Below are 16,821 nucleotides of genomic sequence, written 5' to 3'. Positions count from 1 at the left end.
AGAAATGTTCATGAATTCAAACTTATTACTTCAGTAGTACATATTGAGAAGTGAATTTAATGCTTTTCATAAGAAAGGTTACATCACCAAGTATATATCCGTTTTATTAGAACTCACAATCTAAACTTGATTACTAGATCATAGAAGCACTAGAGAAGTCTATACGTTTGCTGTTTTATGTTCAGAGAGTGGCGTTATAAATTGAAAGACAAACTGGGAAGAAGACCTAGTATCGCCTGTAAATATATAATTAACAAGCATATTGCAAGCATTGACAATAAAAAAGACGACTAATACACTTCATGAAATAATACTTTTATTAATATCTCATGCCATAGCGTTGGTTCATATTAATATGATATCTGTTTTGTAATATCTTGAAGAATTAATAACGTGTTGACGATATAAGTTCTCTCTATATTTCGCGCATTTCCTGAATCCATTTCCGGAAATATGCTACATTCTCATACACAGCCATTCCACTTTGGCATTTAGCTGCACCATACGACGTTGTACCAACTACAGTTAATTTTCCATCAGATGATCGACGACACATCAAAGGGCCACCAGAATCTCCCTGTAGGATTAATATATTATTGATTAAAAATAAAAAAGTGCGTTCTTTTCGGTAAAAATATGAATACAGGATAATTAATAGTAACGATTTAAAAAAATTAATAACAGCAAATATTGAAAATTGTTTTCAAAACTATGTCACCTGAAAACATTCCGCAAAGAAAAGAAGACACCCAAATTATAGGAATTTTAACTATTTGATAAATAGTTCAATGATTTCAGTTATATAGCCTCATTTAAGTGTTAGAGCAAACTCTCTTTATGTCACCAATTGAGTTTAAAAAGTATTAATGTTACACTAATCACTTAAAAAAAACACGTGTTGTAAAGCTCAAAGGTAAGTTTTCAGTGTATTACTTGATTTCACCGATCAACTTTTGACTTGAAATTTGCATGAGATTAATAATGTAAATCATCGTATATCAACATCACTCCATGGACTATAACACTATAATTATATGGAATATAACAATATACAGTATATATATATATATATATATATATATATATATATATATATATATATATATATATATATATATATATGTATGTATGTATGTATGCATTTGTGCGTGTATGTGTGTGCGAGTGTGTGTGTGCAACGCTCGTCAGCTGCAGTGTGCATATGTTGGCATGCTGCAGAATCTGTGCATGATTTCCCTTCCAAACAAGAATGTATTTATATTATAATTATGTTTTTAGTTCAAAATGGGAAGCCAAGTAAAATATCCTAACTCTACATTTCTATTCCATAAACGTCTTACCCATTATGTATATAAAAGAATATTTACACATTTATATGATAAACTCTACTCTTTGATTTCATAGAGTATTAAGTTTGATTATTTAATGCAAATAACTAATATCTTCTACCTAAGATTAGCTGCAACCTTCATATATATGTGTTTGATAATGCAATCAATGTGAAGCCAAGATATTTACCTTTGGAACAATGCGATAAGGGAAACATGACTGCCTAGCCTGAGTTTTAGTCATACATGCCGTTTGATAACTGATATGTTTTATCTGTGCACGTGACGACTACAGAAGATAGCATTAGTTCACTCACTAAACTGGTTGATCCTAGCCTTTGACAGTTCGCTGTCTGTTCAGCCTCACTGCGGATAGTGATAATCGGTTTTGATTCAATAAGTTCACCTGCCGAGGCAGTTCACAACCACCATGCTGCATCTTCTGATTTCAGTTTATCCAGGATCATGTGGTTACGTGCTATTTAACCCATTCCTCTAACCTTAACAGTATCTACTACTCCAGATCAGAGGAGATGAAGGAACAATAGTCCTGACTAAGGTGGTGTGAAATCGCCTCAAATAATCGTTTATAGCTCGTTTAGGCAAGTGAGGCAGCACCGAAATACTGGACAGGTCTTCACCATGTTGAAATGCCCACTTAAAGTCTATCAACTGGACACGTCACAAAAATTTACCTGATGGCATATTTGTAGGACATTTTTCATTTTTCCAATCTGCGATATACCAAAGAAAAAAATGTTATGTTTGGGTCCCCTGAATACACATAAGACTGAATTGTTTCAGTAATCATATTCTCTGTTCACAAACAAAATATCATGCCCACATGATTAAAATATAATTTTTACAAAAGGGTAAGATAAAGGATGGATATTCACATGACAAGCTTCAGCGCCACCTTTAACTCCGGACCCAGCACAAATTTGCTGATCTGTGACATACGGGTAATATGATTTACATTCTTGCGATAGGTAGAGATTTACTTTCACAGTTTCCAAAAACTTAGCTGTAGAGGCATCGGCTAAATAGCAAAATAATAGAGAAAACATATATAATAATGCATTGATGACAATAATATTCTGTAGCACATCCCACATCTTGCACAAGACATTACCAATTCAATGAAACATCTCAAACAAAAGAATCCACAAACACTAGGCACACACTCTACAGCAAATGTCCAATAGAAAATAAACAATCATTAACAACCCGGATACCCAACAGAAGAACGCAACTTGCATTACAAGCACAACCCACAGCACAAACACCAAAAGACTGCAAACAGACCCCATAACAAAACAAACTGACACAATACAATACTGAGGAGCGTTTGCCTTCTTCCAACAACAAAAAAAGAACACACAACGCCGCACGAATCCCAGCAACACGGAGGTGTAGCATGTGATGCAGTAGACATTTCTTTGAAGACGACGTACAAGTGTTCAGCTTTTTCCGAATAGCATGGATAAATAAATTGTTTCTAATGATTAAATCTATGTGCTGTACATTAACATACTCCCTCCATCAAATCGACATCAGTCAGCTGTTGAAGTGATCGTAGAGCAACGTGAGATGAAATGTTTTGTTTAAGAACACAACGCACCGCCGGCTCTAAGAACTGAAACCACGAGCTCGTGATCGTGAGACCTATATCGTACCCACTAATTAAACCATGATCCTGTCATCATTGAGAAAATTAACAAAATAATTTGAGAGCAAACTTTGAAGATCTAGCTCTTAATCTGAGAGTCGATGCAATAAGGGAAACATATCAGTGAGAATTATTCTATAATTCCTTTTATACAGATATGTAGAGCAGACAAAATAGAAGGTACAAAATGTACCACATCCTAGACTACGAGCTTTCGCTCGATAAGGGGCGTGACTAAGCTAGGGGCACAAATATGATAAAATGTATTACACATATTTACTCGCCTCTCAATCACGCAGGACTCCCTGGGAAAAACCTCGAGTCGAACCAAGTTTTGTGAGGAAAAGATAGATTGTTTAGCTTAAAAGTCTAGCCGCCGTTGTACTGGTTCTGCTGGAGAAAGGAACACCTGTCTGTGCAATACTTAAGAATTTACATGCTAACTCAATGAATACAAAATCGGTTAAGATCCGATATATATATATATATATATATATATATCTATATATATATATATATATATATATATATATATATATATATATGTATATATATATATATATATATATATATATATATATATATATATATATATATATATATATATATATATATATATATATATATATATATATATATATATATATATATATATATATATATGTATATATATATATATGTATATATATATATATATATATATATATGTATATATATATATATATATATATATATGTATATATATATATATATATATATATGTATATATATATATATATATATATATATGTATATATATATATATATATATATATATGTATATATATATATATATATATATATATATATATATATATATATATATATATATATATATATATATATATATACACAGACACACATGTATGTATGTGTGTGTGTGTGTGTGTATGTGTGCGTGTGTGTGTATTGTAGACACAGCTGTATATCTTACTCTTTATTTTGGAGGTACGTGATTCATAAACAAACTTTTTTCCTATTACATTTATGTATTTGTTTTGCAAGATACTTGATGTGAAATTGCGCGTTGAAACAGATATTGTTACATTTGGGAATGATCGTTGTCTTTTAATTTTTCTTTTTGCAAATAAACACACGCAGTATTTATTTCATCTTCACTTTAGCTTTAATACGAGTTCTTTATCACACGTTCTTTGACCTCTTCAGTGACTTTCTCTTCCTCGTGTTCTTATCCATCTCTAGCCTTGACCTGTCTACTCCATTTTTTCAAAATCTTTTCATTAGCTTCTAAAATCGTGAGGATTATATGCAATTTTAACGACAGAACTGAACGGAAGATATAGTTTTGTTACAGCCTAAAGGAAATATAATAAAGTGTTATATAGTAAGATATGGAAACGATCTGAAGTGAGTTGTAGTGAAGCCTTAATATGATACGATCGAATCATAAGCCGGTAAGATAGTATGATGCTGTCATATGCTGGAATAAAACAGCCATTCGTTGGTATGATGAAACCTTGATGCGTTATGGTTCAACTCTATGATGGCACTATCCAATCTTATGGTGGTATAAACATTACAGCATTAGGAACAAACGAAAATATGATATAAATGAAAGATCAAGGGCGCTTGATGCATTGTGGACAAATCGTTTGAAAATTCTATTAGTTGATATATTAAAACTTATATTATTGGTTCTTTATATTTCGCTAATACTTAACTTCTCCCCTAATTTCTTCAACTTGGAAAATCAATAGAAATCAGTAAGCTTCCTATGTTTCTTGAATTTCCCTAGTGGTCAGGTATTTATAAGCTAACTAATCCTGACTTTGATTAGATTTCGAAACAAATAGCTACTATAATGTTAATATTTCATGGTAATATAACAAGCAAGTTGTATAATGATAGACGAGTGAACTGAACAATATTGAAATTATAGGTAGATACGTCAACGTGGAATACCATTATTAAATAAATCACGGCTCATTGCTAGAGTATTCTTTGTACTTATACTGCTGGTTGTTTGAGAAATAAGGTCGGATCTATTGCCTGTGAAGCGGAGAACCGTGAGAAATATTACGCAGAAACATTATACATGTTATGTATAATAATTTGTGATTTCCTTAAAAGCCTTTGATTGAAAAGGAAAACGTTTCTCCTCGATTAGTTCCTTGAGAGTCTACTCTTATCAATTAAATGACAGCATAGCACTGCCGCCCTATTTCGCTGTATTAGTTTCGGATGAATATTGAGATTGCAACACGCTATGTAACGTTGGAGCTGCAGTGTTAGCTGCCTCAAAATGTAAGCTAGGCTGCAGTTGGAGTATATGTACAAAGGCTCGGGGATTAATCTAGCTATAAATATTCAGGTTTGGTTTGTAATTTGGCAGCAAAATATATTTTACCAATTCATAGAAGTTTCAAAAGATAGTGTTTATATTTTGGTAGTGTACCCAATTAAAAATTAAAAAGACAATGTTTTACACATGCAAAAACGGGAATTAGTGGTAGTCGTTGTAGAGGGATAGCCTAAAGAGATAATGGAAGAAAACTCAATAACCAGGGCGCCAGATGAGCTATGAAATCATAGATTCAGATACAGCTTTTAGAGCCAAAGGAGATCGCCCCAATACAAAGCATACATATGACTAGTTCAGTGATCATATCTCCAATTACGAGAGTAATGGGCAAATTCATATAGGATCAGCCATAACTATAGCTGACCATCTTTTACTGACAACTCAGACACCTGTAGTTTCATAAGCAGTCATTTCTTCAAACTTTTCTACTTGTATCTATCTACTTCTGTTTACTCTAAATAAACGTGCTATTCACACAAACAGGTCTACCACATACAACCATGACTGAATGTAAAGACATTACAGCTGCAGACATTAGATCTACTGTAAATCAGATTCCGCTGTTATTAGAAGTTTACGTCCCTTTCAAAAGGTTACATGTAGGACTTTGTAGAGACTCAATTGTACAAAACTACACAAACTCCGCAGATTAACATGAAAGTAGTGCACATATGACGCAGATCCATTTGCACGTGTGTACATATAGTACAACCATACGCGCACACACATCTATATGTATGGATAAAGGCGGCGAGCTGGCAGAAACGTTAGCACGCCGGGCGAAATGCTTAGCGGTATTTCGTCTGCCGCTACGTTCTGAGTTCGAATTCCACCAAAGTCGACTTTGCCTTTCATCCTTTCGGGGTCGATTAAATAAGTACCAGTTACGCACTGGGGTCGATATAATCGACTTAATCCGTTTGTCTGTCCTTGTTTGTCCCCTCTGTGTGTAGCCCCTTGTGGGTAGTAAAGAAATAGCACATCTATATGTATGAGTCATCAATATAAGCTGTGAACGTTTTGTTCATTTCAGTAACTCTAACATTTACTCCTTTATAAGTATTTCTGTATGGCACATTTGTAACATTCAGCTTTCCTGTGTTTGTTATTTCTGCATATTATTTTAATGATTAAAAATTGAAACCTCGTGTCCTATGCACTATTAAAATGGATGGTATGAAGTGTTAGAGTTTCACTAAATTATTAGCCAGTAGAGAATGTAAATAACATCTCTGTCGGATTTTATTCAACAGTTTTGTTTAACATGGACTAAATTTATCATTCTCTCGATATCGCACGTGCAACATTACTTAGAATGGAAACTGAAGTATGAATACGAAATAATAACAAATCATAAATTACTTACCTCCTGTTTGACCCCAACCAGCAATAACACATTCCTGCGTAAAGCTGTCACCGTACTGCGCCATTGGTATCGGTTGCCGACATGAATTGAATGTTATTGCTTTTGGCAAAGTCAGTACTGTTACATCATTCTCTGAAATTTAAAGTAATTCGATCTATTTCTGCAGTATCTTCAACCAATGCGAATCTTAGAAATATCTGTTTTGTATTTCAACCCAAAATTAACTCAGCTATTATAACTAAATTTGGACAGAAGTTCCTTAACACTTTCCGTTCTGACATTTCACTTCTAAATGTTATACATTTACGAAGGTGGTCTTAAAAGTAAGTTTAGGGATTTGTTTAACTAAACCCTTCAAAGCGGCGCTATTCGAAGAAATGAAAACAAAAGATAAAAGATAAAAAATACATGATTTTCTTGTATAAATACATACATATGCACATACATACATAGCCATACATACACACATATACATATACATAATATGCATACATATTCATACATATATGTGTGTATGAGTGTGTGTGTGTGTGTCTATACATATGTATATTAAGGCTGAAGCATGAAATAAAGCAAAATCTACAGAGTTGAGTAATGATCATTATGTACAGGGTGCGTAAGATATTTGAGGGCAGATTTATGTTTAATAAAATAAAAACAGATATATAATAACAAATTTTATTTATGAAAAAATGCTATGAGGATAAAAATAAACCTTCTTTTCTATAATGTTATTCAATAAAGCCACCTTCAGCTTCAACAACTGCTTCTATATGAGATCTAAATCATCTACAAGTGATCCCGGTTCATTTTGTACATTACTCTGACTATGGCAGCTTTCTCTGACTATAGAATCTTTGGTGTTAAGGGCATGTTCATTGACCTCTCTCAACAAGTCTCAACATGTAACAGTCTGTTGGCTTGAGATCTGGGGAATTAGGAGGCTAAATATTAGGGGTTATATGATCATGAAATTTTCAGCCATCCATTCCTGTGTTATTAGTCATGTGTGATAGTGCAGAGTCTTACTGAAGCACATATGGCTTTCCATTGCATACACTATATATGCAGGGCTTAATAGTTAGAAATATGTTGAAGTAAACATGCCCAAATGTATTCAGTTCAAAAACACATTATATTGTGTTGTCTAGTGCTTTGACTCAGCAAAGCAATATCTTCCGTCGGATGACTATAAAACATAGTTTTAATAACAAAAAGAAAACGAAAAAAAAAACAGCACGAGAAAGAAATATAAGAGTATGGAAACATACGAAATTTAGGTGGCCCCGTGTACTTTTTATTGGCGTGTATATTGTCTTTGGTGACAATCATAGTTTCTTTCATGTTGTTTATGTTATTTCCACCAGCAGAAACTTTCACATGTTCGGCACCAACACTGAATAAAGAAGAAATATATATTTCTGATACTGGAACAAGAAAAGCTACTGTAACTATTACCACCCTTATTTAAACAATAACTGAAATATTCTGTAATATTACATTTACATCAGACTATAAAGGTAATGTGGGTTAAGATGGGTGACGCTTAGGAGCCAGTTAACACCTGTGGTGATTGCTGCAGTAATAGATTATACATAGTTATCTTAGGCGCAGGAGTGGTTGTGTGGTAAATAGCTTGCTTACCAACCACATGGTTCTGGGTTCAGTCCCACTGCGTGGCACCTTGCTGATGTTGCTGCTGTTGCTTCTGTTGTTGCTATTGTTTATGTGTGTATACTTGTTATATCTGTCTAAACGTGGAGACATATATAATGTAACAATGTCGTGTATAGTTTAGTTTTTGGTTTGTTTTAGCGTTTACGACACTGTTGTTGGGAGAACCGACTCCACATATTTTATGTAACATCCAGGAGAATATTCAACATATCTCAGGAAAACAAGACTTGTATTTCATTAATTGAATCCAATTGTTAAACTATAAAGTTGATTTTAAGATTATGAAATATCAAGCTTGGAACCACATTAGCATTTATTTCACAACGTAGTATTTTCAATGAATATATCGCAGCGAATACTAAAGCGAGCTCCCGTTGAAATAATGACAATTTGTTTGTCGTTATATATGTAATCTGAAGGTAAGCTCTTCCTTAGCTACGATGCTAATCTGCAAAACAGATACTCCGTGAATGAAGTTTTAAGAGATTTATGTATAAAAAGCTCCAGGTATAAACTTGGTTATTTCTAAAGCCATATCGAAGCCGTTTTAACAACGTGAATAACATTTACAATAGAATATTTACTTACACACAATGGGCAGCTGTGAGAATATGCTTGCTGTCTATAATTGATCCCCCGCATAGAAAATATCCTTTTGCAGTTTTAATTATCAGGGCCACCATCCAAGGAAATTCACAGTTGGTGGCATATGATCCATCAATAATATGATGAAGGTGTCGTTTTACACGTGCAATTGATCCATCGATGTTGCCACAAACTGAAATGTAAAGTAATATCTCATCACCTTATGTATTTTCTTAAGATAGATTCAGCGATATTATACAGAAATAACATTGCATTAAACTTCAATCTTTCCAATCTTACTGTTCCCAATATTCATCTGACGGGACATGGTACATAAATTGTTCCCTAAATCTAATTTGCTATCCCGTAATCCAATTATCTTAAAGCTTAATTCCACTGTGTTAACGTCTTTTTTCACTATATTGTAACCCAATTCCGCACCCTTAATTCTTAATCCAATTACATCACAGAAAATCGAAAGAAGGGATTCTTTAATAGTTAGCAGAATAAACAATTTAACTACAAATTAAACCTGCTTAATGCAAGTTCTTGAAAGAAATGTGTCTCAATTAAAGACGATATAATGATCTAAAAATAATTTCTCTCCCTCCCTCTTTCTCTCTGTCTCTCTATTATAAACGTTATCATATAACGCAATCTCAGTTGGTAACTGCTAACTATATCAAAAAATTCACAACAGTTCTCTCAATTACAAATGCCATCACGCTATAGCAGAACAATATCTTTTTCAGATATAAACACTATCACAGACAAATCTTACTCTCTCGACCACCCTCTTTCTTTTTACTTCTCTCCCTTTCTCTCAATTACAATCGCGATCTTAATAAGATTTCATAATGTTGAATTTTTTTTTCTTCTTGTTTGATTAGTGACTAACAATACAGTAAAATTGTGATCAGATCAAAGAAAATACGAAACGTTTTAACACGTTAATGCAGTAAGAATAAGTAATATACGAAAATAGAAATACATAGCTTTTGTGTGTACTTAAATAATCAAAAAACAAAATAGACATAAAAAATATTGTTCTCTGACGGAAATGTGTATTTCTTTTGTAAATGTTTCCAGAAGAAAATATGCTTGCTAGCTATTGGGGTTTTCGGATACAGAAAGTTTATGTTTACGTCACTCGAACTGAAAAGATCTTACCAAATTAAAGCTAAACACATTGAAGTCCATGGTTTGCTGAACAGGGTTAATGAGGCCAAAACATGTTCGTAGTCGTTTATCTTATTTGCCTAAATAATGTGGATTATCTTAGTTTATGGTTAATATTTTTTCCTCGATACATAATATTTACTGGTTAGATTGTGTTAATGTTACCTTCATTAAACATATCTTAATTGACTTATCTATTATATATATACGCAGATAACGATTATCTCTGTGTAATTATTTTCTGAATATTTCTAGTTTTCTACGTGCATGGCTCAGTGCTTAGAGTCTCGGGTTCACAATCATGTGGTAGTAAGTTCGATTACCGGACAGGGGTGTCAGTTGTGTTCTTGAGCAACACACTTTATGTCATGTTGCTCCAGTTTACTCTGCTGTAGGAATGAGTTGCAACGTCACTGCTGCTAAATCGGGCTTTGCTATTCGCTTGGATAACATCGCTGGCGTGGAGAGCGGAGGCTGGTATGTATAGGCGACTGCTGGTCTTTCATAAACAACCTCACCCGGCCTTGTGTTATGGAGGGGAACTTTCTAGGTGTAATGCCATGGTCATTCATGACCGAAGGGGATCTTCACCTAGTTTTCTACGTGAACCATTGTACAACAATATACATTGACTTAGTGATTCTCCCGCCGTACTTCGACAATTACAGTAAAGTTTCCATCTTACTGAAGCAGTCTAAGAAAACTGATTCATGTACTGAAGACAATTGTGGACATATTTCAAACTAATATTAGCCAATGTCCGATATTGTCATGCCTATACTGCTTAATCATTTCCAGTTAGATTTCTTGAAGCTCCCTGCATTAAATATTTAATGACTAACTTGCTCTAAGGTGACAATTTTTAAAGTACAGAGCAAAGTCAAATAACAAAAGAATCGTTAAAAAAGAAAATGTGTTTCCCCCCACCCATCCACGAATAAGTTTAAATTTGCTCCAAATCTACTTGTGAAATAATAGGTAGCCAACGAAGATTTTAGTTTATTATAATTATCAGACAGCTACACTGTTCTTGTTTTTTTGTGAAATCAGTAAGCGTTAACTAGGTACGTGAAGTACGACAATTCCCCATTGCAAGGAGTGTCAACACTAGTAGTTACGAGTTCTTCAATGGTTACGCTGCCGACTTCAACTAAGATGGTGTAGCTATAAATATCAGACGATATTTGTCTCATTAATTTCACTCAGCAAAAGTCTTTGATAAGTAACCACCTACCGACGAATTATAATGTTTACCCAAATTTCGTTTCGTTGATGCCGTTCAAGTCTCTCTCTCCGATTCTGCCAAGGAATTTACAATGATGCTAAAACAAGGTTACAAGATAGAAACTTGACAAACATTAGAAATTCGGTAGAAAATAAAATTTGCTGTCTGATTTTTATGATTCCAAATATATTTTAGCAACTTTCAAAATAACATATTCTATGAGATGTTCTAATGATTCGAAACACTAAGCTCCATGCAATAAAGTTGTTAGGTGTTTAGATCTTTTTGCCGTGACTAGCATTTAGAAGTTTCTACCAGACTTCGTTAAATATGCTAAAACGTTTCTCTCATCTATCGTAAAAATATAAATAAATTCTGTAAACTTACGTGCAACAGTCACTGCTACTGTCAGGAGTAGGATAATGTTTACAAGTGAATTCATCTTCATTGAATGATAGGTCTTAGAGGAGAAACCAGAATTTATAAAGATTTTTTGTTACGTATGTCAGCGATTATTTTACACGAGCAGACAAAAATAACAAATGTCATCCGTTTCAAGTAATAATGCATTGAAACTGGTCACTACTTTCTTAACATTCTCACAATTAACAGGTGACAATTATTAAAGTACAGAACAAAATGAAATAGTAAAACAGGTGTTAAAAAAAGAAAAATGTTTCCACTCCACCCACCCACGAATAAGCTTAAATCATATTAGTGCTGTTATTGATTTTCAAATTTATCAATAATTTTCAGATATACAAAGTATGACAATCCTTAAATTGATTTCAATGCGAAAATTCTAAATTTATCTGTTGAAAGTAACAAAAGTAACAACAAAAAAAATGCTATCTCAGAGATTATATAAATCTATAAATTGATTAGACGTTTCGCTTTTATAGCAATGTTTCATTAAAAAGACAACAAAAAATTCGAATATATTCTCGACAGTTTGCAATGTTACTGAAATATTATACTATCGTTTCACAAATAAATTAAATATGTTATCAACATATTACAGTTATTATTGAAGCTTCAAATCATTATTATTGATTTAAACAACGCTGATTGAAAATTAATAATTATTACTACTTCACTTCCATTTATTTTTGGTATTTTATTGTATTAATTGTGATGTACGTTGCTTGAATTATTCCTAACTCGTAGTTGCTTCTCTTCACTTTTAATCTTAGGTCGTTAAGAAGATCACTTCTCAAACACGTAGTTCCACGTTCAAACCCACATTGCGGTGCTTTCAGCGTCTTATATCATACTTTGGAATGTAACAATATATTGTGCAAATGACCTTTAGTCCCAGGTGCAACCTGCTAGATTACACATAGGACCAGAGCTATCCTAGCCTTGACTATTCTGATTTTCTGTATATCTAAACTTAACATAGGCTACTGAGTCCATCGTTTTATGACAGGAAGGTGAAATTTCAAGGAATTTTGCTACTATTTGTAGGAAGAGAAGCGTACATATTGAATTCCCCTCCATGACTCGGATGGAATATAGTACACAATCCGTATAAAGAACAAATCCATCTGTATCTATGTATCTATCTATCTATCTATCTATCTAATACTATATATATATATATATATATATATATATATATATATATATATATATATATATATATATATATATATATATATATTTGTTTTGCAAGATTTTTGATGTGAAATCGTGTGTTGAAACAGATCCCCAAGTGCAACAACATATATATATTTCCATGTAAGTGATGATAATATTTCAATCTTTTTCGTGTTTAATTTCAATATATGCTGTGATTGAAGTATTTGATATTACCCATCCACACTAAATTAACAGGTCCTCCTCCATGTTTAACAGTTGGAAGAAAGCAGTTTGGGTCAAATGCTTCTTTTGGCTGTCTCCACACGTATACTCAGTCGGGGGTCGGAAATGTGGTAAACGATGACTCGTCCGAGAAAATAACATTCTTCCACTACTCTAGGGACCAATTCTGTAGGTATTTACTCCATTCTAAACGCTTTGCAACGTTTTGTTTTTGAAGTAGTGGTTTTCTGATTGCATCCCTCCCTGAAATCTGGATTTGTGCAACTCCTGGCCAACAGAGTTTGTGGAAACGTGGTTCTCGAGGTGGTCATTAAGTTCTGCAGTAACTGTGGGAGCTGTACTTTTGTGATCTTTCTCACAATTCGCGTAAAGTGAACATCTTTCGTGTGTGTGTGCATTTGTATTTGTTCCTGACCACCACTTGACAACCGACGCAAGTTTACTAAAGTCCCTGTAACTCAGCGATACAATAAACAGTATCCGATAGAATTAGTATCGGCCTAAACCCTTTAGAGTTGTATCCCATCATGGCCGATGTTCAAAGACTGAAACATGTAACATATAAGTTATAGATGTTTCCTAAAAACACCACGTATGTTATATAATATTTCTTATATGAACATTTTAAACTAAATTGATTTTCTCTTTTTAAATCCATTTTACAATTTGTCTAAAACACGCAAAGAAAGATAGTAGCTAGAATGTACCAATAACTATAATCTTACGTTACCATTTATTTTGAGATTTAAACACTAATTTTAACCTTCTGGTGTGTTCCTTTCTCAGTGTTTCTTCCATCTTATCTAACTTTGTTTTATCTAGTCTCCATGTTTTTATAATATTCTTATCGGATAATTGTAACACTTTGCATTCCACTATCTTTAATATTTACGTTATTATAAGTTAAAACTTTTGCACATATTTCAGTAAAACCATGTACTACTCCAACTCAACAGATATCTTTATTATACCAAAGAAAATTATTTAGTTTTCTCTACCAACATTCAGTAATGCAGTTACGCCAAATGTTTTGATTATAATTATTAATATTGATATCAAGTTTGGTGGATCGAAAGCTCAATAGAAAAGCCAACAAAATATCTTGCGGTTACGGCTGTTTATGTAAATTCAGTTCCTGACTACACCAACATTACCTTCTATCTTCAAGGTATCGATAAAATAAAGTATCAATGAATGTAAAACGTAGATTTGATATGCATTCACAGAGCAACGACGCTTTATTTATGAAATATATTTACCAATTCACTGTAAGTTATACTATATAGACATCAGTTATCTCAATATTTTAAGTATTCAGCGATTTTAACAGATCCGAAAACACGATATCATCTCAAGTTTTCTGTATATGTTCTTATATCTTAGAAAAAAATAATAAACTGCCCAACGAAGACAGAATTAAAAAAGTAGTCGCAGTAGTAGTAGTAGTAGTAGTAGTAGTAGTAGTAGTAGTAGTAGTAGTAGTAGTAGTAGTAGTAGTAGTAGTAAGTGTGGGATGGAGTAGAAGAGCATCTGCAATAACAAGGACAGATACAACGACGGAGACGGAATTAAAAAAAAACATCCTTGTAATACTCAAGAAATGTTATTGAAGTTTATAATCCCCTGCTAAACACTGCAACATAACAAAATTCTCCTTTAGAGATGTGCTTCACAGACATGTTTCTGTCATTTTACTCAACAAACAAAATACAATATGTAATAACATTATATATATATATATATATATATATATATATATATATATATATATATATATATATATATATATATATATATATATATATATATATATATATATGGGAGAATGTACGAAAAAAAGACAACAGACGAGGACAGGTGGAGTAAACAACAAAAGGATGTATTAGTTTGACGCTCGGGAATACAGAAAGTCTTTAACGTTTCGAGCTACGCTCTTCAACAGAAAGAATACGGAGAAAACAAGGAGAAAGAATACGGAGAAAACAAGGAGAAAGAATACGGAGAAAACAAGGAGAAAAACACGGAGAAAAAAAATTAAATGGTGTTTGGTCAGCGATTAATCAATATATATTATATATATGTGTATGTATATATATATATATACACACACACACACACACACACACACACACACACACACACACACACACATACACACACACATATATATATATATATATATATATATATATATATATATATATATATATATATATATATGTTTACTTATTTGTTTATTTACTTATTTAGCTTATCTATAAAGACTGATACCCTGTATTAACTAAAGGAATATTGATGTTGTGGAACATGCTAACTATATACTAATTTTAAGCTTAGAGGTTTCTTATAGGTTTTAAATCACAAGATCAATAAAGTGCTACTTTCTAAAATATTTAAAGGTACGAGTGACAATATGTACATATGATACCCTAAGGTCTGATCGATTATAAATCAGGTTGCCTTTACCTTTATGCTTTAAAAAATTTCATATGTTTCCATAGAGCACAGCTCACACCTATTTCTACCATTTCTATAAGGCTGTGCTTTTCTTATTATTTACCATTTGAGGCTAAACTCAATTGCACTTTCCTTCAAATAAATCTTGATAGTTTTTATGACTATACTCACTTACCTACTACGATTTCTGTGGACTCCCTCAGCCCACTTCCAAACAGGATCAACTAGAGTTGCGTGAAACGATCGTACTGCATTACCCCTGGATATCCTTATGGCTTATTTTGATTTTAATCACCTTATATATATATATATATATATATATATATATATATATATATATATATATATATATGTACATAGTTTTATATGACCACCTCACATTTATGGTCCACACTACTAAAAGTTTCACGCACATGGAACCCATGTACAGTTTTCAGGCGGCAGCCATTCCATCGGACTTAAGCAGTTTAAATGCTAGGTCGAATTTTAAAACGGTGTGAAAGAAGCCCAATAATTGGGTTTCTTTCGCCCAGTTTTGAAATTAACGAACCGGTGCGTGTGTTAAATAATAAGGCACAAAAAAAGAAAAGCTCTTCTGACACACACACACACACACACACACACACACACACACACACACATATATGTATGTATATATATGTATATGTATATATCTCTGTGTGTGTCGTTTTCTCTGTGTCCCCTGCCTACGCACTGCTTGACAACCGCTGCGCTGTTGGTGTGTTTTCGTCCGTATAACTTAGAGGTTCGCCAAAAGAAAACGATAAATTAAGTACAAGCCTTTAAAATTGTCCTGGGATCGATTTGATCTACTAAAACTATTTAAAGTGGTGCCCTAACATGACCGCAGTCAAATAACTGAAACAAGTAATAGATAAAAAGACTACATGTGTATGTGTGAGCTATCTAGTTGTATAAGAAAAGACCGAAACCTGTAAAATCAAATCGCATATGTATTGGTTCTGAGTGACCATGTTAGTAGTTATATTATATGGCATCGGAACTAAGCGACTGTCGAGCAGCTGCATAACAAGCTTTGCATTAACAACCATGCATTTTTCTTTTGCGATATCAACAAGGATATTATTATGTTTTTCATAACGTTTCTTTGGTTTAGGAGTTAAGTAA

The 16,821-nt window shown here is 33.0% G+C and overlaps 1 protein-coding gene across 1 annotated transcript; it reads right to left on the bottom strand.

Moving 5' to 3' along the window:
• Positions 1-299: 299 nt before the first annotated feature.
• LOC106870942 (chymotrypsinogen A) lies at positions 300-11,939 on the bottom strand. Its single transcript, XM_014917185.3, has 6 exons — positions 11,779-11,939; positions 8,991-9,180; positions 7,997-8,121; positions 6,726-6,857; positions 2,225-2,367; positions 300-577 (listed from the first exon to the last, which is right to left on the bottom strand). The coding sequence occupies exons 1-6, from the start codon at positions 11,837-11,839 to the stop codon at positions 416-418; spliced, it is 813 nt and encodes a 270-aa protein (XP_014772671.1). The 5' UTR covers positions 11,840-11,939; the 3' UTR covers positions 300-415.
• Between the last annotated feature and the right edge of the window lie 4,882 nt (positions 11,940-16,821).

This window comes from Octopus bimaculoides, chromosome 12 (genome assembly GCF_046866305.1).
Source record: "Octopus bimaculoides isolate indiv1 chromosome 12, ASM4686630v1, whole genome shotgun sequence".
NCBI lineage: Eukaryota > Metazoa > Mollusca > Cephalopoda > Octopoda > Octopodidae > Octopus > Octopus bimaculoides.
This window is presented reverse-complemented; position numbering and strand designations above follow the sequence as displayed.

Coding starts and splice junctions, on each gene's coding strand:
- LOC106870942 (XM_014917185.3), bottom strand. CDS start 11,839: ATGAAGATGAATTCACTTGTAAACATTATCCTACTCCTGACAGTAGCA. Junction 6,858..7,996: donor CACGGGGCCACCTAAATTTC/GTATGTTTCCAT, acceptor TTTAAATTTCAG/AGAATGATGTAACAGTACTG. Junction 578..2,224: donor GTGGCGCTGAAGCTTGTCAT/GTGAATATCCAT, acceptor TTAATCCTACAG/GGAGATTCTGGTGGCCCTTT.